Source organism: Salvelinus fontinalis, chromosome 24, assembly GCF_029448725.1.
Source record: "Salvelinus fontinalis isolate EN_2023a chromosome 24, ASM2944872v1, whole genome shotgun sequence".
NCBI lineage: Eukaryota > Metazoa > Chordata > Actinopteri > Salmoniformes > Salmonidae > Salvelinus > Salvelinus fontinalis.
The window spans coordinates 5,714,059-5,737,104 of NC_074688.1; the positions used below are offsets into that span (position 1 = coordinate 5,714,059).

Here is a 23,046-nt window from a genome sequence, read left to right on the forward strand (position 1 = left end):
TAAGAGGTAACTGAACATGTTGTTGTATTGTGTTTGATGCAAGAAACCATTTCATCAAATAAAATGCATTATTATTCCCCTAAAATTATTATTATTACCAGTGGCGATTTTAGCATGTAAATCCTGTTGGGGCAAACTCAGCATTTCTTTTAGATGCATACCTACACTACACAACACAACACTAAACAATACATTCATTGCACTATAACGGTGACAAACGGTGCCCACAAACTGTTAGGGCCGACATAAAGCTGTCCCAACAGCAGAGCTTTCCTTTCAGCACCATGGAGTGAATCCTTTCCACCGCTACACCTGGCTATCAGCGGAGCCTTGTCTGGCAGCGAATAAGTTCATACAGCCTCATTTACTGCCTTTTTAAAAAACATAGCTGATATGGCTGACTTTCTTAAGCAAATGTGGTTACTACTGCTACTGAGTAAGAACTGCATTCTCCTTCAATAATAACAAAGGCCAAAAAGGATACACAAACATTGTTACATTTCTGTTCAGTAAATTCATAATGTTTATTATTATATCATCAAAACTTAGCTCCAAGTATAAGCAAGTGCAAGCAAACGAGCTGCGACGAGATAGGCCTATTTGTTCAGCACTTTCAAAATGGACGCCGACAGAAATTCAGATAGACGTTAATTCAGATAAATTCAGCAAGATGTTGAGGCCTTAACTTTACTCTCCTTTGATTAAGTCACCACACACACACACACACACGCACACAGAGAGCGAGAGAGAGACGGTTAGCCTACCATTTGAAGTATTTTATTAGGCCTATGTGGTCTAAAAAGGAAGGAAAATACAGGCATGAGGATTCACTTTTATATACAATATACCGACGCACAGACAGCGCATTGCGCAAACAAAACAACCCTCACAATATCATCTGGAATTACATGAGTCTATTACTGAACTTTTTGTTGAAAACACATTTTTCAATGGGAAAAGACTGTCACTGGTAGTAAACATGGTTACAGACCCAACAACATTATATAGTATCTCCTCCTTGTCAAGAAAAGCACATGTGCTAATTATAATACACAATGTAAGCGAAACAATGAAATCATTCCAACATTGCCTAAAATGATGAATAAGATACTGATGAGATAGACCTATAGAAGCAGTAGGCCTATAGAAATTGAGATGTGCAAACTATGGCATAAGGGAACGATGAGAAGATAAGAGACAATCCGTAATTTCGACCATTAAAACATGAACTTTGTCATGAAAGTCTGTCATTCTCTGGATTTATGGTGCTTTCAAGACAACTGGGAACTTGGGAAAAACAAGGTCGAATCATGACGTCAGTGATTTTCAGGTCGGAAACATCTGTATTTTGGAGCTGCCTTACTCAAGAAAGCAAGAAAAAGACAGCGTTTGTATGCGGCTTTATTCACTTAATAGTTGTTTTTGTTTGCAAACTGATATGTGACACGAATTAATGCTAAAATAAAATGCTACGCAGTTAACAAAACCGGTGGGGCTCAAACATGTGAATGACAAAAATGGATGCTACCCTCTCTCTGCCTATTGGCTCCTTAGCTTATACAAGCCTGACTCAAAATACAACACCGCCCCCTTTAAGACATACAAATACCTCTTTACCTGACTCGTTTTTCAGATGGTTAGAAATGTACACGTTTTGTGCTTTTGTATGTAGCAATCACTCCACCATTTCTGACCAGAAATGAGCTACTGTATAACTGGGCTAATAAGAACTCGCCTTGATCTCAACACAAGAGTAATCTACTCGCTTGTGCCAGTCAATGCAATTGAATCCTACTCCGATGCGCTCTGCACAATCTTAGGCGGGTATAATTTGTGTTAAATTCCATAAAATATATGTCCCCCCCATACTAAGTCTGGCATAGTTCGTTTTGTTTCAGTATGTTGCATTGAACGTGGCTAATATTATGTTGATTCGATCACAATTGACCTTGATAGCGTTAAATAAATGTGAACATTCTAAACTTCCCGGAGGCTCTGCATACCTTGCTGGAACGGTTCGACTAAGGGAGGCGCCTCTATGTCTCCATATAGGTGAGCGTGTGTATTTAAGAACTGGGATTGTTGTACAAGTCCCCCCAAAATAAGCATAGACATTTGCTATTTTGATCTCAACTTTACCATTGAAAATGGGGACTCAGGGGTTCGCAACTGGTTCCATTGCCAACCCTGTTCAATTTCGGGACCAGCACTATGTAGCCCTCCTGGATGCGTGCGTTAAATCCGGTTCACTGTTCTCTGACCCAAACTTCCCCCCGAACCAGAGCTCCATCGGCATGCCTACCGACCCAGACCCCAAAAAGGAGATAAAGTGGCTGCGACCCAAGGTAGGCTATCGTCCTATCCGTGTTAACATCAAGAGAGTCGAGATCACTTTCGCAGTCAAAAAGCAATACGAGATCTACCGCACAAAATGTTTAACCTAATAAAAACTGTTCTGTAGGAATGAGGTTTATGCAGTAGGCCTAATACATTAGCACAACATATTGGCTATATGTCTGGCCTGCCAATATGGTTCTTCTCAAACCATATTATATTTTAAAACAAGATCTTTGATAACAAAATGGTTCAGTTAGTGTAGCAACTGAAATTATTAGCATTTTTATTTTACTGAACTGATGCTACCTGCATCTGATGGTCATGGTGCTTTCAAATCATGACATCAGTGATTTTCAGATCGGAAAGTCGGAGTTCTAGATTTTCCGATTTTTTAATTCCGAGTTGGATAACCGTTAAACACGACTTTTCCCAGTCAGATTTTTTTTTCTCCCGAGTTCCCAATTGTCTTGAATACACTGCAGTCGGAGATTTCCATGTTCCGAGTTGTTTTGAACCCGGCATTAGTTTTAGCGGAGGGAGAGAGCAGCAGAGTCCCTGATATCTCACGGCCCGTGCTCTCCTTCCTTTCCTCTGGTGAGACTGACCGGAGAGAGGGGACACCTTCCACCTGATGGTGAAACTCGAGTCACACTGCATCTGCCTCATGCACAAATTCATGTTGTTCCTATGAACAGAGGAAGTTAAATATTCCTTGATATTAAATTAGACAGGACGAAATGCTAATAATACACTTGGCTACTCATTCATTGCAGCTGCAGCGCCAGTGAAAGTAGGGAGAAGCACGTTTTGTTTCGCAATAGTTTTAAATAAAAACTGTTTTGACACTACCGAATAAAAACGTAGACATGAACTCACTCGGAACAGCAGCTATTTGCTGTATTCTTTGACAGTCTCTCTAGTCATCGTTTTACAAGTGATTACATCTCACATAGCCTAATATCAAACTTTGCTGTAGCCAGGGTGTGGAAGCTATATGCACGGTGATTTGTGCTATCGGATTGGCCAGCGCAGTATAGGCGCACTCGATTTAGCCACAGATCTCCCGGTCCGCCAGGGTGGCGTTGTCGTACGATGTCTTTTCAGACAAATAAAATGGAACACTTTGCCTACCCGGCGCGCAGGGCTTTTGAATCAAGTGCATCTACCATCAACAGCGCAACAGGAATAACGAAAAAAAAGGCGCGGAAGCCTTTATCGTTGGCTTTTCTATAGGGATGTTTGGTTATCGAGTAGGATTACCTTGAAGATGGACCAGTCGCGATCTACCGGTTGGTGACCACAGGTCTACATGATAGCCAGCCATGCGGTCACGCTCAAAAACAGAGCCTACTTGTATATTGCAAGAGTCCAGTTTCTTAGTCATGCGTATCTTACGGACATCTGCAGCCTATGTTCTAACTTTTATATTGACCTTATGCATTGAGTTTGATGGGGATATGAGTAGGTCTAGTTGTGTACAATTGGGATGTTGCTCTTGGACAGATGTAGGCTACACCTGAGCTGACTCACTGTCAGGTGTGGTCTAGTTCTGAGGAAGATAGATTGATCTGCTGGAACACATTCAGAGAGAAGAGAGGGAACTGACAGAACGGATCATGTTGAGAGAAGAGAGAGAGAACTTACAGACCAGACTCTGAGCCAAACAGCTGGACAAAATCAAATCAAATTTTTATTTGTCACATACACATGGTTAGCAGATGTTAATGCGAGTGTAGCGAAATGCTTGTGCTTCTAGTTCCGACAATGCAGTAATAACCAACAAGTAATCTAACCTAACAATTCCACAACTACTACCTTATACACACAAGTGTAAAGGGATAAAGAATATGTACATAAAGATATATGAATGAGTGATCATACAGAACGGCATAGGCAAGATGCAGTAGATGGTATAGAGTACAGTATATACATATGAGATGAGCAATGTAGGGTATATAAACATAAAGTGGCATAGTTTAAAGTGGCTAGTGATACATGCATTACATAAAGATGGCAAGATGCAGTAGATGATATAGAGTACAGTATATACATATACATATGAGATGAGTAATGTAGGGTATGTAAACATTATATTAAGTGGCATTGTTTAAAGTGGCCAGTGATACATTTTTACATAATTTCCATCAATTCCCATTATTAAAGTGGCTGGAGTTGAGTCAGTATGTTGGCAGCGGCCGCTAAATGTTAGTGGTGGCTGTTTAACAGTCTGATGGCCTTGAGATAGAAGCTGTTTTTCAGTCTCTCGGTCCCTGCTTTGATGCACCTGTACTGACCTCGCCTTCTGGATGATAGCGGGGTGAACAGGCAGTGGCTCGTGTGGTTGTTGTCCTTGATGATCTTTATGGCCTTCCTGTGACATCGGGTGGTGTAGGTGTCCTGGAGGGTAGGTAGTTTGCCCCCGGTGATGTGTTGTGCAGACCTCACTACCCTCTGGAGAGCCTTACGGTTGTGGGCGGAGCAGTTGCCGTACCAGGCGGTGATACAGCCTGACAGGATGCTCTCGATTGTGCATCTGTAGAAGTTTGTGAGTGCTTTTGGTGACAAGCCAAATTTCTTCAGCCTCCTGAGGTTGAAGAGGCGCTGCTGCGCCTTCTTCAAAACGCTGTCGGTGTGGGTGGACCAATTCAGTTTTGTCCGTGATGTGTACACCGAGGAACTTAAAACTTTCCACCTTCTCCACTACTGTCCCGTCGATGTGGATAGGGGGGTGCTCCCTCTGCTGTTTCCTGAAGTCCACAATCATCTCCTTTGTTTTGTTGACGTTGAGTGTGAGGTTATTTTCCTGACACCACACTCCGAGGGCCCTCACCTCCTCCCTGTAGGCCGTCTCGTCGTTGTTGGTAATCAAGCCTACCACTGTAGTGTCGTCCGCAAACTTGATGATTGAGTTGGAGGCGTGCATGGCCACGCAGTCGTGGGTGAACAGGGAGTACAGGAGAGGGCTCAGAACGCACCCTTGTGGGGCCCCAGTGTTGAGGATCAGTGGGGTGGAGATGTTGTTACCTACCCTCACCACCTGGGGGCGGCCCGTCAGGAAGTCCAGGACCCAGTTGCACAGGGCGGGGTCGAGACCCAGGGTCTCGAGCTTGATGACGAGTTTGGAGGGTACTATGGTGTTAAATACTGAGCTGTAGTCGATGAACAGCATTCTCACATAGGTATTCCTCTTGTCCAGATGGGTTAGTGCAGTGTGGTTGTGATTGCGTCGTCTGTGGACCTATTGGGTCGGTAAGCAAATTGGAGTGGGTCTAGGGTGTCAGGTAGGGTGGAGGTGATATGGTCCTTGACTAGTCTCTCAAAGCACTTCATGATGACGGAAGTGAGTGCTACGGGGCGGTAGTCGTTTAGCTCAGTTACCTTAGCTTTCTTGGGAACAGGAACAATGGTCGCCCTCTTGAAGCATGTGGGAACAGCAGACTGGGATAAGGATTGATTGAATATGTCCTTAAACACACCAGCCAGCTGGTCTGCGCATGCTCTGAGGACGCGGCTGGGAATGCCGTCTGGGCCTGCAGCCTTGCGAGGGTTAACACGTTTAAATGTTTTACTCACCTCGGCTGCAGTGAAGGAGAGCCTGCAGGTATTGGTAGCGGGCCGTGTCAGTGGCACTGTATTGTCCTCAAAGCGAGCAAAAAAGTTATTTAGTCTGTCTGGGAGCAAGACATCCTGGTCCGCGACGGGGCTGGTTTTCTTTTTGTAATCTGTGATTGACTGTAGACCCTGCCACATACCTCTTGTGTCTGAGCTGTTGAATTGCGACTCTACTTTGTCTCTATACTGGCACTTAGCTTGTTTGATTGCCTTGCGGAGGGAATAGCTACACTGTTTGTATTCGGTCATGTTTCCGGTCACCTTGCCCTGGTTAAAAGCAGTGGTTCGCGCTTTCAGTTTCACGCGAATGCTGCCATCAATCCACGGTTTCTGGGTTGGGAATGTTTTAATCGTTGCTGTGGGTACGACATCGTCAATGCACTTTCTAATGAACTCGCTCACCGAATCAGCGTATTCGTCAATGCTGTTGTTGGACGCAATGCGGAACATATCCCAATCCACGTGATCGAAGCAGTCTTGAAGCGTGGAATCAGATTGGTCGGACCAGCGTTGAACAGACCTTGCTGTTTTAGTTTCTGTTTGTAGGCTGGAAGCAACAAAATTGAGTCGTGGTCAGCTTTTCCGAAAGGAGGGCGGGGAAGGACCTTATATGCGTCGCAGAAGTTAGTATAACAATTATCCAAGGTTTTACCAGCCCTGGTAGCACAATCGATATGCTGATAGAATTTAGGGAGTTTTGTTTTCAGATTAGCCTTGTTAAAATCCCCAGCTACGATAAATGCAGCCTCAGGGTGTGTGGTTTCCAGTTTACATAGTCAGATAAAGTTTGCCCAGGGCCATCGATGTGTCTGCTTGGGGGGGAATATATACGGCTGTGACTATAATCGAAGAGAATTCCCTTGGTAGATAATGCGGTCGACATTTTGATTGTGAGGAATTCTAAATCAGGTGAACAGAATGACTTGAGTTCCTGTATGTTGTTATAATCACACCACGTCTCGTTAATCATAAGGCATACACCCCGCCCCTCTTCTTACCAGAGAGATGTTTGTTTATGTCGGTGCGATGCGTGAAGAAACCAGCTGGCTGCACTGACTCCGTTAGCGTCTCTCGAGTGAGCCATGTTTCCGTGAAACAAAGAACGTTACAGTCTCTGATGTCTCTCTGGAAGGCAACCCTTGCTCGGATTTCATCAACCTTGTTGTCAAGAGACTGGACAGTGGCGAGTAGTATGCTAGGGAGTGGAGCGCGATGTGCCCGTCTCCGAAGCCTGACCAGGAGACCGCTTCGTTTGCCCCTTTTACGGCGTCCTTGTTTAGGGTCGCCGGCTGGGATCCGATCCATTGTACTGGGTGGAAGGCAAAACACAGGATCCGCTTCGGGAGAGTCATATTCCTGGTTGTAATGATGGTGAGTTGACGTTGCTCTTATATCCAGTAGTTCCTCCCGACTGTATGTAATGAAACCTAAGATTACCTGGGGTACCAATGTAAGAAATAACACATAAAAAAACAAAATGCTGCATAGTTTCCTAGGAACGCGAAGCGAGGCGGCCATCTCTGTCGGCGCCGGAAGTAACTCGTGGAGCGCGATGTGACAGGATATCTCTTAAAGCAGAACAGAGATGGAATGACGAGATAACAACCTGTGTAATGCAGTTTACATCATTAACATTGCCTTGTCATCATCTAGTCAACTGTTATGTGGAAATTAGTGTTGTGTTGCTTTCACATTCCCTCAGACTCAACGGCAACATGTGCTGTGGGGTAAACTGTAGTCTTGAACTCTGCCCCTTGTCTCGCTCTCTGCAGGAGATCAGTGCCAATGCTGTGTTTGTGGAGGACACGACGTGCACCACCGATATCTGCCAGGGCCAGCTGGGTAAGTGTGTGCTGTTTTAAACATCACAGGATGGGGTATCATTTCAGTAACGTGTAGACAATTAACTCCAACCCACAGTTTTCCTATATAACCGGATTACCCTCACTTTTCCAACCTATTCTCCTGGGAATGGGGTTGAGAGATCCTGGTTCTCTTCTCTGTATGGTTCAGTCTCTCAGTGATTCTGGAGGATCACTATCAATCACACTGAATATGTCACCCTTCCACATCGCCCCAGGGGCTCCGCTCCAAACCCATTGCCCAATAGCAGGGGGATCGGGGTGACATTCGTGTTCTCACCTCCCAGTCGCCCAGTCCCAACCTCCTTTTGGAGTATCTGTGGGTCTAAAGGGAGTCGGGACCCTGTGATCACACCCCTTTCTCACATCAAAAACTATGTGATTTGTTTGTGACCACTTTTCATGTGACGCCCAGTCTGTTTTTAATTTGTGTGAAATGGTGAGAATGCTCATCTTGCTTTCTTGTTGCTTGATTCATTTTGTCCTCAAGGTTTGTGTGATGAATCTGATGGCAATGTGGCATCCCGTGTGTGTGTGTGTGTGTGTGTGTGTGTGTGTGTGTGTGTGTGTGTGTGTGTGTGTGTGTGTGTGTGTGTGTGTGTGTGTGTGTGTGTGTGTGTGTGTGTGTGTGTGTGTGTGTGTGTGTGTGCGTACGTGCGTCAAACATCAACACCTCTTTCTTTCCTCTACACGAATACACAGAGCAGCTGTTTACGGTTAGAGAGGAATGGGCCTGTGTGTGTACAGGCATGTTTGTGTGCGTGTGTGCATGTGGGTGTGTTTGGTAGGGAGAAAGTGTGAGTGTGGGAACTCTGCAGTGGCATATCTTCCACAAGCCTCAGGAAATTATTTGAAATTAAAAATGCATGTAGAATCAACTGAAATCAAATCGATACTGCTAGTTAACATGCATATTGCTACTGCTAGTTAACATGCATATTGCTACTGCTAGTTAACATGCATATTGCTACTGCTAGTTAACATGCATATTGCTACTGCTAGTTAACATGCATATTGCTACTGCTAGTTAACATGCATATTGCTACTGCTAGTTAACATGCATATTGCTACTGCTAGTTAACATGCATATTGCTACTGCTAGTTAACATGCATATTGCCTTTGGCGTGTCTCTTTCTTTTTCTAATAGGTGACTGTTGGCTTCTGGCTGCCCTGTCCTGCCTTACCATGCACCCCAATCTCTTTGTCAAAGTGGTACCACCTAATCAGAGCCTGACAGAATCCTATGCTGGCATCTTCCACTTCATGGTAAGACGTGGGGAGGGTTCATGAGTTTGCTGTGTACATGTGTTCTGCCTACTCACTTTTTGTGAATGCAATGAGAATGTCCCTTACTATCTTATTAGAGTAGCAGGTCTTGTAAAAGAGCGAGAATAGTAAAAGCAGGGCTGAAGATTGCAATATGGTGGAAATGAAAAGAGAACAGAGGAGTGTGTTATGACAGAGTGTTATGGGAGGAGGTGGTGTAACTAGATCAGGGTTCCCCAACTGGCGGCCCATGGGCCAAATATGGTGAGCACATTTTTTTATATATATTTTTTTATAGTTGGACATAAATGACAATAAAAACAACCGCAAATCAGCACCAAGTGATTTTAATTTAGGAAAAATGTTCCAAAGTATTCCCACGCATAATAGAGAGATATGTGATCGTATACAAGCAAGGTTTGAAAACAAGGTTTGAAATGCTTACGTTTTAGTCAAATACTATATCTGTTTGGGCTTATTGTTGTAACGGCAGCCATCCTCCTCTTCGTCTGAAGAGGAGGTGTAGCAGGAATCGGACCAAGACGCAGCGTAGTTTGTGTTCAACATGTTTAATAAAAGACGATAAACGTGAACACTACACAAATACAAAATAACAAATGTGGCAAACCCAAAACAGTCCTATCTGGTGCAGAGAACACAAAGACAGAAGACAACCACCCACAAACCCCTACACAAAACAAGCTACCTAAATATGGCTCCCAATCAGAGACAATGACTAACACCTGCCTCTGATTGAGAACCATATCAGGCCATACATAGAAACGGACAAACTAGACACACAACATAGAATGCCCACCCAGCTCACGTCCTGACCAACACTAAAACAAAGAAAACACAAAAGAACTATGGTCAGAAGGTGACAATTGTGGTCAATTTGCAGTCTCCAAATTATTTGCAATTATGTTCAGGCCCCCTGACCATCCGCTCAAGAAAAAAATCATCCCGAGGCAAAATCTAGTTGATGGTCCCCTCCCCCCCTCAACCTACCCCTTCACTAATGAGGGTGATCTTTAATTACCCCCCCCCCACACACAAACACACTCACACACACTCACGTTGTGCACACACCTCTAACCCATTCGCTCTCGTCTCTGCACACTTGCCCCTGTCGTCATTATCATTTAATATTTTACATTTGCCTCAAAGGCATCTTCTCTGTACCAATTATGTCAGGATTAAAGAGATTGATTATTAAAACATTGTCTCATTAAAGCATTAAAACATCATAGAGGTCATGAGTTATGCCTTAGTGATTTTCTCTAGTTGCTTTACCCCTGGGGGGAGGGTGGGTTCTAAGTTTACATACGGAATTGGTTTAATATGGTCGTACTATGGATCATTTATCTATTTGCTTTAGAATTTTAGGACCCCTTTGTGACCGACCGGCTCGATTCGGTCATATGTAGCAAAATTTGAAATTGTGTTTTCTTACATTGGATAAAAGTAGAGACTCAGAGCTAGAAAATGGTATATCATACACTACAGTTGAGGAACAATGGGAAAGTAATTCTGCTTTGAAAGTTGATAAACTTGTAACATCACTTTTGAGAAAATGTCCCTTGAATGTTTTGTTAAACCTACTGGAGAGCTCTTCTTTGTCAACACCCATTCAGCATAGTTCACACCATCTTAAGCCTTAGCCCCACCCATCTCTTTAAGGATTCACATGTAAGGTCATGTACTAAACAACCAAAGATTTCAAGACTAAAGGTTGGTTTATACTACGGGTGTATTCATGAATTCAATCTGGAGTGCCAGAGTACACTCTGGGCGTTCGTAAACTCAGAGCGTTGTCAGATTGTCCATTCGTAAACTCTCGGAGTGTACAGAGTGCACACCGGACGCCCTGGCCGAGGAGTAGAGTTGATCCGAGCATTCAGACTTTTGCAAAACAGAGAACACCATCGTGTTCGTGAGAAACTCCCCTTTCCACAGTGGGATCACATTTAGTTTGTAGGGCACGGTTCGGACGCTATAGACGTTTTCGTGAGAAAACCGATTTCTGGGATGTCTCATGGTCTGACAAACACCGCTCTAGCTCTGTCACCTTTCACCTTTCACCACAGATGTGGAAGTGCGACATCGGCGGATGCGTTGGATTGAGACTCATCCCATGCAGATATCACTAGCTTAAATTGACGGATTTTGATGGGGATTTTTTAAATGATGTTACTTAGATTGACGGACCGCGTTAATGTCTTCTCAGGTGACTTGGCCCTCTCGGTGAAGTATGTGTGGCATGACTTAACGCATTGGTTGGGAAAAAAGGGTACATATGAGTAGACCTGGAGGGGTTATGTTGGGAGTGTAGTACAGACTTGTAGGTAGCTACTACCCTGACACACACACACACACACACACACACACACACACACACACACACACACACACACACACACACACACACACACACACACACACACACACACACACACACACACAGCCTTGCTTATGGGCAAGTGATGCAGGCTTGTACTTGCCCACTGTTATGCAACACATCAAATGTATATCTCTTTCCCTTCTCCCTCCCTCTCCCCGTCTCTCCCTACATCCTCCTCCTTACGCCTCATCCTTCCTCCCTCCCTCCCTGTCCACCCTCTTTATGCCTCCCTCTCCGTCCATACCCCCCCCCCCCCCCGTGTAGTTCTGGCAGTATGGTGAGTGGGTGGAGGTGGTAGTGGATGACAGGCTACCTGTACGCGAGGGCCGCCTGCTCTTCAGCTACTCCTGTACCCGCAACGAGTACTGGAGCGCCCTGGTGGAGAAAGCCTATGCCAAGTCAGTCACCAGAATATGCGTCTGTCTGTGTGTGTGTGTTTATGTATGTGTGCGTGCATGCGTCCTTGCAATGTCTTACATAATTTTAGTGTTTGTGTGTCTGGCTGTGTGTGAAAATATCACCTCCCTTTAGCTCCCTCATTCCTCAATCCTTCTACCACACCACAGGCTGATCGGGTCGTATGGCAGTCTGAAGGGGGGTAATATCTCTGAGGCGATGGAGGACTTCACAGGCGGCATAGCCTACTCCCTCCCTGTCTCCTCACGCACCCCAAGGGTCATGTGGAGAGCCCTCTCTGCTGCCCTGTCCCGTGGCAGCCTGCTCAGCTGCTTCATACAGGTACACAGACACACACATACACACCTGAACGCATGCACACACTCACAGACAAATCACACACACACCCATGGCACATGTATGACTTATAGACTTTATGATGAATGCTGTACCAACATAGCTACATACCTTCCTCACACTTCTCTTTCGTCAATAGCTACTGTGATGGCAGTGTGATTCTTACTGTGTATGCAGCACCTGTAGTGAGTTACTCTCTATGTGCTGTGTATCTCCACAGGCTAGTAACTATCGTGAGATAGGCACAGTGACTGCAGAGGGACTGGTGAAGGGCCATGCCTACGCCATCACAGACACTGTCACGGTATGTGTCATACTGTCCTTCACCAAGCTAAAGTCATCAGAAAAGAATCCACTTTCTAATTTTTCTCAAATAATTGTTTTTCTGTGTGTGCGTGTGCATGTGTGTGTGTATGTGGTTCAGGTGAAGAAGCCGACTGGTGAGGCCTTGTTGCTGAGGCTGAGGAACCCCTGGGGATTTGTGGAGTACTCTGGACCCTGGAGTGACAAGTGAGGAATTGTGTGTGTGTGTTTCATTTTGTCATTACACAGGCATGTAATCCTGTGTGTGTAATTGCAGGAGTAAAGACTGGGATGATGTGGATGCTGCTGAGAAGAAAAGGATTGATCTGAAAAACAGTGAGGACGGAGAGTTCTGGTAGGTTCTGGTTACAAACACACGTAGACACAAACATACGTAAACACATACATTGTCACGTTCCTGACCTGTTTCTGTTAGTTTTTGTATGTGTTAGTTGGTCAGGACGTGAGTTTGGGTGGGCAGTCTATGTTTTCTGTTTCTATGTTTGTTTAAGGGTTGCCTGGTATGGCTCTCAATTAGAGGCAGGTGTTTGGCGTTTCCTCTAATTGAGAGTCATATTAAGGTAGGTTGTTTCACATTGTTGTGGGTGGTTGTCTCCTGTGTCTGTGTATGTCGTTGCGCCACACGGGACTGTTTTCGGTTTGTTTATATGTTCGTTCTTTTATGTAGTCAGTTTCCCTGTTCATGCGTTCTTCGTGTTTCATGTGAGTTCGTCGTTCAGGTCTGTCTACGTCGTTTTGTTATTTTGTTAATTTATCAAGTGTATTTCGTTTCGTCTTCGTCTTGTTCAATAAATCATCATGTCATTTCACAACGCTGCGTTTTGGTCAAATCCCTGCTCCTCCTCTTCATCCGAAGAGGAGGAAGAAAGCCGTTACATACATACACATACAGTGCATTCACGAAAGTATTCATATACCTTGTGGACACATTTTGTTGTGTGACACCCTGAATTCAAAATGTATTAAATAGCTTTTTTTTCTCACCCATCTACACGCAGTACCCCATAATGACAAAGTGAAAACATGTTTGATTGTTTTTGTGCAAATTTATTGAAAATGAAATACAGAAATGTTGGTTGTCTGTCATTACTAGACAACCATTTTCAGGTCTTGCCTTAGATTTTCAAGCAGATTTAAGTCAGAACTGTAATTCGGCCACTCAGGAACATTCACTGTCTTCTTGGTAAGCAACTCCAGCATAGATTTGGCCTTGTGTTTTAGGTTATTGTCCTGCCGAAAGGTGAATTCATCTCTCAGTGTCTGGTGGAAAGCAGACTGAACCAGGTTTTTCTCTAGGATTTTGCCTGTGTTTAGCTCCATTCCATTTGTTTTTTTATCCTCAAAAACTTCCCAGACCTTAATGATTACAAGCATACCCATAACATGATGCAGCCACCACTATGCTTGAAAATATGGAGAGTGGCACTAAGTAATGTTGTATTGGATTTTCCCCAAACATAACACTTTGTATTCAGGACAAAAAGTGAATTGCTTTGCCACATTTTTTGCACTATGACTTTAGTGCATTGTTGCAAACAAGATGCATAATTTGGAATATTTGTATCCTCTATAGGCTTCCTTCTTTTCACTCTGTCAATTAGGTTAGTATTGTGGAGTAACTACAATGTTGTTGATCCATCCTCAGTGTTCTCCTATCACAGCCATTAAACTCTGTAACTGTTTTAAAGTCACCATTGGCCTCGTAGTGAAATCCCTGAGCGGTTTCCTTCCTGTCTTGCAACTGAGATAGGACGCCTGTATCTTTGTAGTGACTGGGTGTATTGATACACCATCCAAAGTGTAATTAATAACTTCACCATGCTCAAAAGGGATATTACATTTTTACACATCTGCCCCTTTTTTTGCGAGGCATTGGAAAACCCTGGTCTTTGTGGTTGAATCTTTGTTTGAAATTCCCTGCTCGACTGATAATTGTATGTGTGGGTTACAGAGATGAGGTAGTCATTAAAAAGTCATGTTAAACACTATTGTTGCACACAGAGTGAGTCCATGCAACTTATTATGTGTCATGATGAGCAGTTATTACTCCTGAATTTATTTTTGCTTGCCATAACAAAGGGGTTGAATATTTATCGACTCAAGACATTTCAGCTTTTCATCTTTTATTAATTTGTTAAAATTTAGAAAAACATAATTCTGCTTTGACATTATGGTGTATTGTGTGTAGGCCAGTGACAAAAAAATATTAATTTAATCCATTTTAAATTCAGGCTGTAACACAACAAAATGTGGAAAAAGTCAAAGGATGTGAATACTTTCTGAAGGCACTGTACATCGACCAATCTCGACTTTTATCGATTGTACTTAGTTTTTGTTTATACATGTGTGTATATATAATGTCATGTATAATAACTGATATGTATAGATGATGTACTGTACGTATTATAGATGACTCCAAATGAAATACTGTACCATGTTTGACTATGACTGCTTTTTGTGTCTCAAAACTGTTTGAGTGGTCCACAATTGTGTTTTTTTAAATCTGTCTTTTGTATTGTCAACTATTGTATCATTGTGAAGTGACACTTTAATAAATGCTTCTCACTCTAACTCTACATCTCATCTAGTTTCACACTTTACAACAACAGCACACAAACACATTCTGACAGTGTGTATCCGCTCTGTGTGTCAGGATCAGTGCGGAGGACTTCAACAAGCTGTTTGACACAGTGGAGCTCTGTAGTGTGGACCCTGACCCCATAGTGGAAGAGGACACACCCACTGACCCCGACTCCCCTGCTGACCCCCCCTCTGCCTGGACCCTCAGCTCCCACAAAGGCTCCTGGGTATCGGGCTCCACTGCAGGGGGAAGCTGTAGTTACCCTCGTGAGTGTGTGTGTGTGTGTGCGTTTCCAAAAGCAGAATGTTTGTAATTTCATCCACTTGTCATTTACTACCGTTCCTTTTCAACAATCCCTCCTCCACCCCCCCCCCCCCCCTCTCTGTGTCTCTCTCTTTCTCTCTCTCTATTGTAGGATCGTTCTGGAAGAATCCCCAGTTCCAGCTTGTCCTTGCCGAGCATGATGATGACATAGAGATGACCCCGGAGGAGAAGAAGGTGGCAGAGAAGGAGAAGCAGAAAGCAAAGCAGTGCACCGTGCTGGTGGAACTACTGCAGAAAGACCGGAGAAAGAAAATCAACTTCCTCCACATCGCCTTCCACATCTACAGGGTGAGAAAGGGCGAGAGAGGGAGGGAAAATGTGTTGTCCCTGTGTGTGCTGTGAATGAGAATGTTCTACATTTTCAGTTAATCTGACGTCTTTCCTGTCTCTGCAGGTTCCTCCAAAGGTGAGTATTTTAATATAAAGTATTTAAAAAAACGAATATTTTCATTAGTTAGACAATGACATGGCTTTTAATCTTCCAACCATGTCTGCTGCCCCCCTCTCTCCACCACTACCTCCTTCTCTCCCTCTTTTCTATCTCTGCCTTCCTCTCTCTTCCCCTTTCCTTCTCCCCGCTCCCCCTCTCGTAGCTCCGGGGCCTGTGTCTGGACCAGAGCTTCTTCTCTTTCAAGCAGCCAGTGGGGAGTTCTGGGGTGTACCAGCCCCTCAGGTACTGTACCTCAGCAGCCAGTCTTCACGGCAACTATGTCACGTTTTCATGAAAACAGTCAATATAAGTTGTATCTCTTCTCCTTGCCTTTTGTCACCGTAGGGCTGTGTGGAGGGAGGTGAGGCTGGACCCGGGAAACTACGTGATTCTGGCCTCCACCTACAGTCCCAACCAGCCTGCGGAATTCTTCCTCCGCGTCTACTCCAAGACTGGCAACAATCTGGGGTACGGAGAGGAGGGTGGGGGGGATGATGATGATGAAGATAATTAGTAACAGACTGATGGCGCTCCTCCTTGTATTACAGGACCCAAGACTTCACCTGCTCCACTGGCTTCCTCATGGTGAGTTAAACCTTACTGAAGCCTACTTCTATTGCAGTCCTGCTCTCCAGTTCACCAAGCCAACTGTCTGTGTGTGTGTGCGTGTGTGTCCTTCACAGGTAATGTCAATGCCACCAGTCTTGCCAGAGGATCGCAAGAGAGTACAGAAGACCTTTGATGAGGTGGCGGGGCCGGTAGGAATTCTCTCATCTCTAAATCTAACTCAATCATAGAAGATAAATGTCTCCCTTAGACAGTCTTAACCTCCTGTTCTCTCTCCCTGGCAGGATGACAAGCTGAATGCTAAGGAGTTCATGAAGCTGGTTAACTCAGGTTAGATCATTCACAAACTCATGTTGTCATTATAAGGTTAATTTAGTCAAACCAGGGTGCAGAACTCCATAAACTGCTGTAATGAAGGGTGCAGCTATTGTATGTTGGTCCTATTGAGGGGAATATTCTTACAATGCAGTGCCAGTAAACGACATTAGGGGGAGCAGAGTAGCAAGGTTTCCTCTAGCAGGTAGACACTTTTTGGGGAAACAGAGATGACTTCAAGGCGAAACCTAATTGCTATTATAAGCTGGGTGCTTCGAGCCCTGAATGCTGATTGGCTGACAGACGTGGTATATCAGACCGTATACCACCGGTATGACAAAACATTTATTTTTACTGCTCTAATTACGTTGCTAACCAGTTTATAATAGCAATAAGGCACCTTGAGGGTTTGCGGTATATGGCCAATATACGGCTAAGGGCTGTATCCAGGCACTCAGCGTTGCGTCGCGCTTAAGAACAGCCCTTAGCCGTTGTATATTGGCCGTATACCACACCCCCTTGTGCCTTATTGCTTAAATATACCATTACAATCCTCTGCCTCGTTCACTCCTCCCCCCTCTCCCCCTATCAGTTATGGAGAAAGACTACCAGCTGCCACTGGAGACATGCAGACAGCTCATCTTTGGAGAGGATGTATCCTTTTATTTGGCCAGTTGTCACAACCTTTCCCCTTACATCTCACTGGCTTTGTTTTTCTTGCCAGGACCACAAAGCATCTAAGAGCAGGAAGGCTGATCTAGGATTTGTCCATTTAATCTTATTCATTGTGATCTAAAAGGCTAAACTGGCAATAGATCAGCACTGTAATGCTTTGTCGATACGGGTCCTGGTACTTTTGAGCGCCTCTGTCTGTGTCTGAGAGCTGTCCCTAACCCACGTGTCAGACTGGGGGGCGTAGCTGTCTGACCCGAGAGCAGACAGAGCCTGTGCTGGCCTCTCTTCGCAGTCTGCAGGTACGACTGCTATAGGTACAAAACCCAATATGTTAAGCAATAAAGCCCATGGGGGTGCGGTGTTATTGGCCAATATACAGCGGATAAGGGCTGTTGTTAGGCACGACGCAACGCTGAGTGCCTGGATACTGGCCTTCGCCATGGTAACTGGAATGATGAGATCGATGTTCTTCTCTGTTTTTGTTTCATTATTTCACTGCCATACTGTGTTTAACTGTGTTCGATCTTGCCTAGCCATCTTGTCTCAAGAGGACCACAATGGAAATAAGTCCCAGACTTTATTGTGTGTTATCCACCATGATTTTATTAATGTGCATCTATGGCTTTTTCAAGTTTTATGTGTGCTTGTTTTTTTTTTAAATGGTCGAATTAATAAACTAAATGAACTATATTGGCCATATACCTCAAACCACAGAGGTGCCTTATTGCTATTGTAAACCGTTTAGCAACATAATAGTGTTCTTGCATCATACCCAAAGTATGTTGTCTGATATACATATGGCTGAAATGCTGTTTCAGCCAATCAGCATCCAGGACCCAAAATACCCGGTTTATAATTAGTGATATTACTTAGCTACAGCTACACAACCATCCTTCATTGACCTCTCTCTCTCTTTCAGTCCATCTTCTTCAAGTTTGATCAGGACTCTTCAGGGACTATGAGCCCCTTTGAGCTTAGTCTGGCCCTCCAGGCTGCTGGTGCGTACAGGCGCACACACACACACACACACACACACTCTCTCTCTGTCTCTTACACTCTCTCACTCACTCACTTACTCGTTTACTCACTCACACCCTCACTTTCCATATGGTTGTTCTAGTTTACCTTCTACTCCACTCTTGAATGGATAACAACCCGTCTCTCTCTCCTCCCCTCTCTTCTTCCTCCTTCCTGCTAGGTGTGCAGTGTGATGGCCAGGTCATACAGCTGCTGTGGGAGAGGTTTGGCTCTGGGGAGCTGCACCTGCCTTTCCATGGCTTTGTGGCCTGTGTCACCAGGCTGCGCAAGCTATTCGGTATTTCAACACACACACACACACACACTTAGGAGAGCTATGTTTTGTTGCAGGTTCTGATATTCAGCCTTAATATTGTGTGCTTCTATCCCCAAGCCATAAGACTCCTGAACATCTAATCAAATTCCTACTCAGACTATTTGCATTGCCTCCCCCCTTCCTGCTGCTACTTTCTGTGTTATCATCTATGCATAGTCACTTTAAGAACTTTACCTACATGTACATATTACCTCAACTAACCGGTGCCCCTGCACATTGACTCTGTACCGGTACCCTGTGTATAGTCTCGCTATTGTTATTTTACTGCCGCTCTTTAATTACTTGTTACTTTTATTTCTTATTCTTACTCGTTTAAAAAACAAAAAATGCATTGTTGGTTAGGGGCTCGTCAGTAAGCATTTCACTGTAAGGTTGTTACCTGTTGTATTCGGCGCATGTGACTAATAACAGTAGATTTGATTTTGATTTGTTTGTGTCCCCTCTCCCCAGCCCTGTATAAATCAGATAGCAACCCTGAGGTCAAAGACGGAGGAATCAATACTGTGAGTCCTCCTTGATCTTGAAATCAACCAAAACCCTGGCCCTAAGCCTAGCTTCATGTCCACATCCTGGTTCAACCCTAACCCTAGCCTAAACCATATCCCTACCCTCAACCACAACCCTAACCCTAGCGCCATGTCCAGATCTCGGTTCAACCCTAACCCTAACCCTATATCTTAACGTAACATGGCACTAAACATGAATCATAACCTGACCCTAACCCGTTCTGTGCCAGACCATATCCTCAAGCCTAACTTATACAGTACCTTGACCCTGACCCCACCTTTTAATACAGACTAGACCCTTACTAATGCCCTCTAATCCTGAATAGTTGCTGTTCTTTTACAGTGGCTGCTCCGACTCCTGACCGTGTGAGCGTGCTCTGTAAAGGGGGGTTCTGCGTGGGCACTGCAGGGGCATTCTGTCTGACCAGGACCATATGATAACATCATGCCTCCACCGGCGCCCTCGTCCACACACACACAGGCGCACACCACACACACAAACAGCCACTGGCCTTTGTCACCATACGATACCCCGCATATCAGCTAAGTATTTTCAGCAATTGAGTCAAGTATTTTCAGTTCTACAGCCAAGTATTTCTTTAACCTTTCATTATTTGAGTTTTAAATAGTGAAAATGTAGTTGAAGCTCTGTAGTTGAAATGTATCCAAAAATAAAAATGTGTAAAAATGAATCCGCTTCGATACTGTAAAATTATTTCTGTGTTTATAAATACAGCCGGCCTAGCCTCACACACATGGAGACTACGGCCTGCCCTGGTGAGGGAGTCTCTATTCTTATCATACAGATGCCACGTACAGCATCAACACGCACTCGCCGCCTCCTCCGCTACGTTCCCTCCCTCCTTTGCACCCTCTCTCGCGCTCTCTCTAGTAACTCTCTCACAATCTGCCTCCTTCTCCCTCTGTTACCCCGTGTGCTCTCAAAGTCACAAAAACACAAACAAACATGTATGCTCTTGTCCTTTCTCCTGATGCCCCTATAAATAGAAGCTTTGCTCAGACACAGCTTCCTGTTCATCTTTAGGGGACTACACACAGGTTGCCCGCGGCAACAGTCCATCCACCTCGGAACAGAAAGGGGGCATAGTAGACAGATGTGTATGTGACTCTCTCTCTGAATAGCCCTTATGCACATTCCATGACTGAACGTTTTAAGCACACTTCCTACCGGTGTGGCAATTTCCGGTGGCGCATACTATAGAACGGAAGTCAGTCTAGTTGTTATCGACGATATAACATTACTACCACTATATCGCAGTTTTTTACTAGGTGTCTTCAGGACTTGCCTCAAATTAATATTAATGGTGTACATTGAATTGTTAAATCAGCCTCGGAGACTCCAGCTAGCAAGAACGAAAAGGGATTCAAGATGTATATAGGAAGCTACATAGACAACTATGAGTACCAAGTCAGTGACAGATATAATCATATTAGCTAGGTAGCTAATTTAACTAGTAACTGTAGCTAGCTAGTTACTTCGTAAAAGTATGTAACGTTGACAGAATCTACTTGAGTGTGTGTATTTTCGTTAGCTTGCTTAAAAATTATGCTTGCCAGCTATATTTGCAAGCTAAAAATAATTGTTGTTCATGTCTTCTACACGGTATCTAGCAAAGATACATTGCCACCGCACAGCATGAGAGTAGGGAATGGTTAAAGATGGCTACTGTAACGAACGTCGTCGGGAGAAGGAGAAGAGGACCAAGGTGCAGCGGGGTAAGTGTTCATTTTAATGTTATAAAATAAACTGAACACTGAAATGACAAAAACAACAAAGAGAGAGAACGAAACAGTTCTGTAAGGTATACACACAAAACAACTACCCACAAACACAGGTGGGAACAGGGTACCTAAGTATGGTTCTCAATCAGAGACAACGATTGACAGCTGCCTCTGATTGGGAACCATACCAGGCCAAACACATAGAAATACAAAACAAGGACAACATAGAACACCAGACATAGAATGCCCACCCAAACTCACATCCTAATGTCATGAAGCCAGTGGCTGTATAGGAGTACTGCACACTGAAGAATGTTAACTTCTTTCCGTGTGGCTTCGTAGTGCACCCAGATGCTCCGTGGTTAGGATCCTCTCCAGATGGCATCATATTTGATCCCAGTGTGAGACCACACTTTGGACTCTTAGAGGTCAAGTGCCCAAATGTTCCAAGTTATGTTGACTGCCCTTACCTGAAGATACAGAATGGAGAGTTGAAGTTGAAGAGATCTCATGCTTACTACTGGCAGGTGCAAGGTCAAATCCTTCTCACAGGTTGTAGCTGGTGTGACTTTGTCATCTGTGCACAGGAGGACATCCTAGTTGAAAGGATATATAAAGATCTACAGGTTGTAGCTGGTGTGACTTTGTCATCTGTACACAGGAGGACATCCTAGTTGAAAGGATATATAAAGATCTACAGGTTGTAGCTGGTGTGACTTTGTCATCTGTACACAGGAGGAGATCCTAGTTGAAAGGATATATAAAGATCTACAGGTTGTAGCTGGTGTGACTTTGTCATCTGTACACAGGAGGAGATCCTAGTTGAAAGGATGTATAAAGATCTACAGGTTTCAGAAACTATAAGAGAGAAGGTTGACCACATGTATTTTTACCACTTTCAGAAGTGTCTCTCACACCTGAATGGATCCCCTGCATGGGTGCCAAGTTTAGTGGTTTTATGAAAAATAAGTATTGATGTTCTTCTGAAGAAATCTACAGTAGAATAGATTTGTTAAAAAAAAATGTATATTTCAGCAAATGTTCAACAGTTCAGTTAATCAATTACACATCTCTATTGTATTCAATTTTGCATTCTGGCTATTCTGTGTTTACTTGATTTCCTTCCCCCACCCCTGTTACTCATTGCCCAATTAAAGCCAATGCAAGCTACACACACTGATATTCACTGCAACACAAATGATTGATATATGTCGTAGATAAACACATTATTTTGCTGCTAGCAAATAAACACATGTACATTTACACTGGCTTGGCCCATGCTCTGACCAAAGGTCCGTTTTGATAGTTGACCAACAGGCACACCACTGCAAAATAATTGGTTGATGCTGCCTGCGATGGTCAGGGGGATGACTGTGTCAAACAGCTCCTTTACTCTGCGGATCATTCTTTCAACATGCACTCTCAGCCTGGCAATGGATTGGGTCTCCCTAACCTCATGCACTGGCATCTGTGTGCGTCTTGAAACGCTGGCCTGTTGACCTTGCACGGAACAATGTCATCTACGAAAAAGCCCTTATCCACCACACGGCCATCGCTCATGCATATATTTACATGTACATATTCTTATTCATCCCTTTACATTTGTGTGTATAAGTTAGTCGTTGTGAATTTGTTTGATTACTTGTTAGATATTACTGCACTGTCAGAACTAGAAGCACAAGCATTTCACTACACTCGCATTAACATCTGCTAACCATGTGCACTGTATGACCAATAACATTTGATTTTATTTGACTTTTAATGGCCATGTCAGGGGGGGTAAGGAAATAATTCCAGACTGCTTGAAGATCTCCTTGTCACTCACAGATCCAGCATACAACGATGACACAAGTGACAGCTCCATGTGGTAACGTTCCCAACATGCCCTTAATGGTACAGTGTGACTTTGTAGGAAGAAAATGCCTCACTCTGCAGTAGTAGTGAAGATGGTGTCTGGCAGTGGAGTTCAGTGCAGTCGATCACTACCTGGGTGTC

At 44.1% G+C, this 23,046-nt stretch overlaps 1 protein-coding gene across 1 annotated transcript; it reads left to right on the forward strand.

The window, feature by feature from the left end:
- The first annotated feature begins 1,713 nt into the window (after positions 1 to 1,713).
- On the forward strand, positions 1,714 to 20,000 carry LOC129821822 (calpain-9-like). The gene is made up of 22 exons (XM_055879499.1): positions 1,714 to 2,345; positions 7,722 to 7,791; positions 8,960 to 9,078; positions 11,744 to 11,877; positions 12,046 to 12,217; positions 12,453 to 12,536; positions 12,657 to 12,742; positions 12,813 to 12,890; positions 15,210 to 15,403; positions 15,553 to 15,749; positions 15,856 to 15,867; positions 16,055 to 16,134; positions 16,237 to 16,359; positions 16,440 to 16,476; positions 16,575 to 16,649; positions 16,743 to 16,788; positions 17,366 to 17,427; positions 17,679 to 17,747; positions 18,368 to 18,446; positions 18,647 to 18,763; positions 19,253 to 19,305; positions 19,652 to 20,000. Exons 1-22 carry the CDS (start codon positions 2,148 to 2,150, stop codon positions 19,676 to 19,678), a joined length of 2,112 nt encoding a protein of 703 aa, XP_055735474.1. The 5' UTR covers positions 1,714 to 2,147; the 3' UTR covers positions 19,679 to 20,000.
- Positions 20,001 to 23,046: the final 3,046 nt, after the last annotated feature.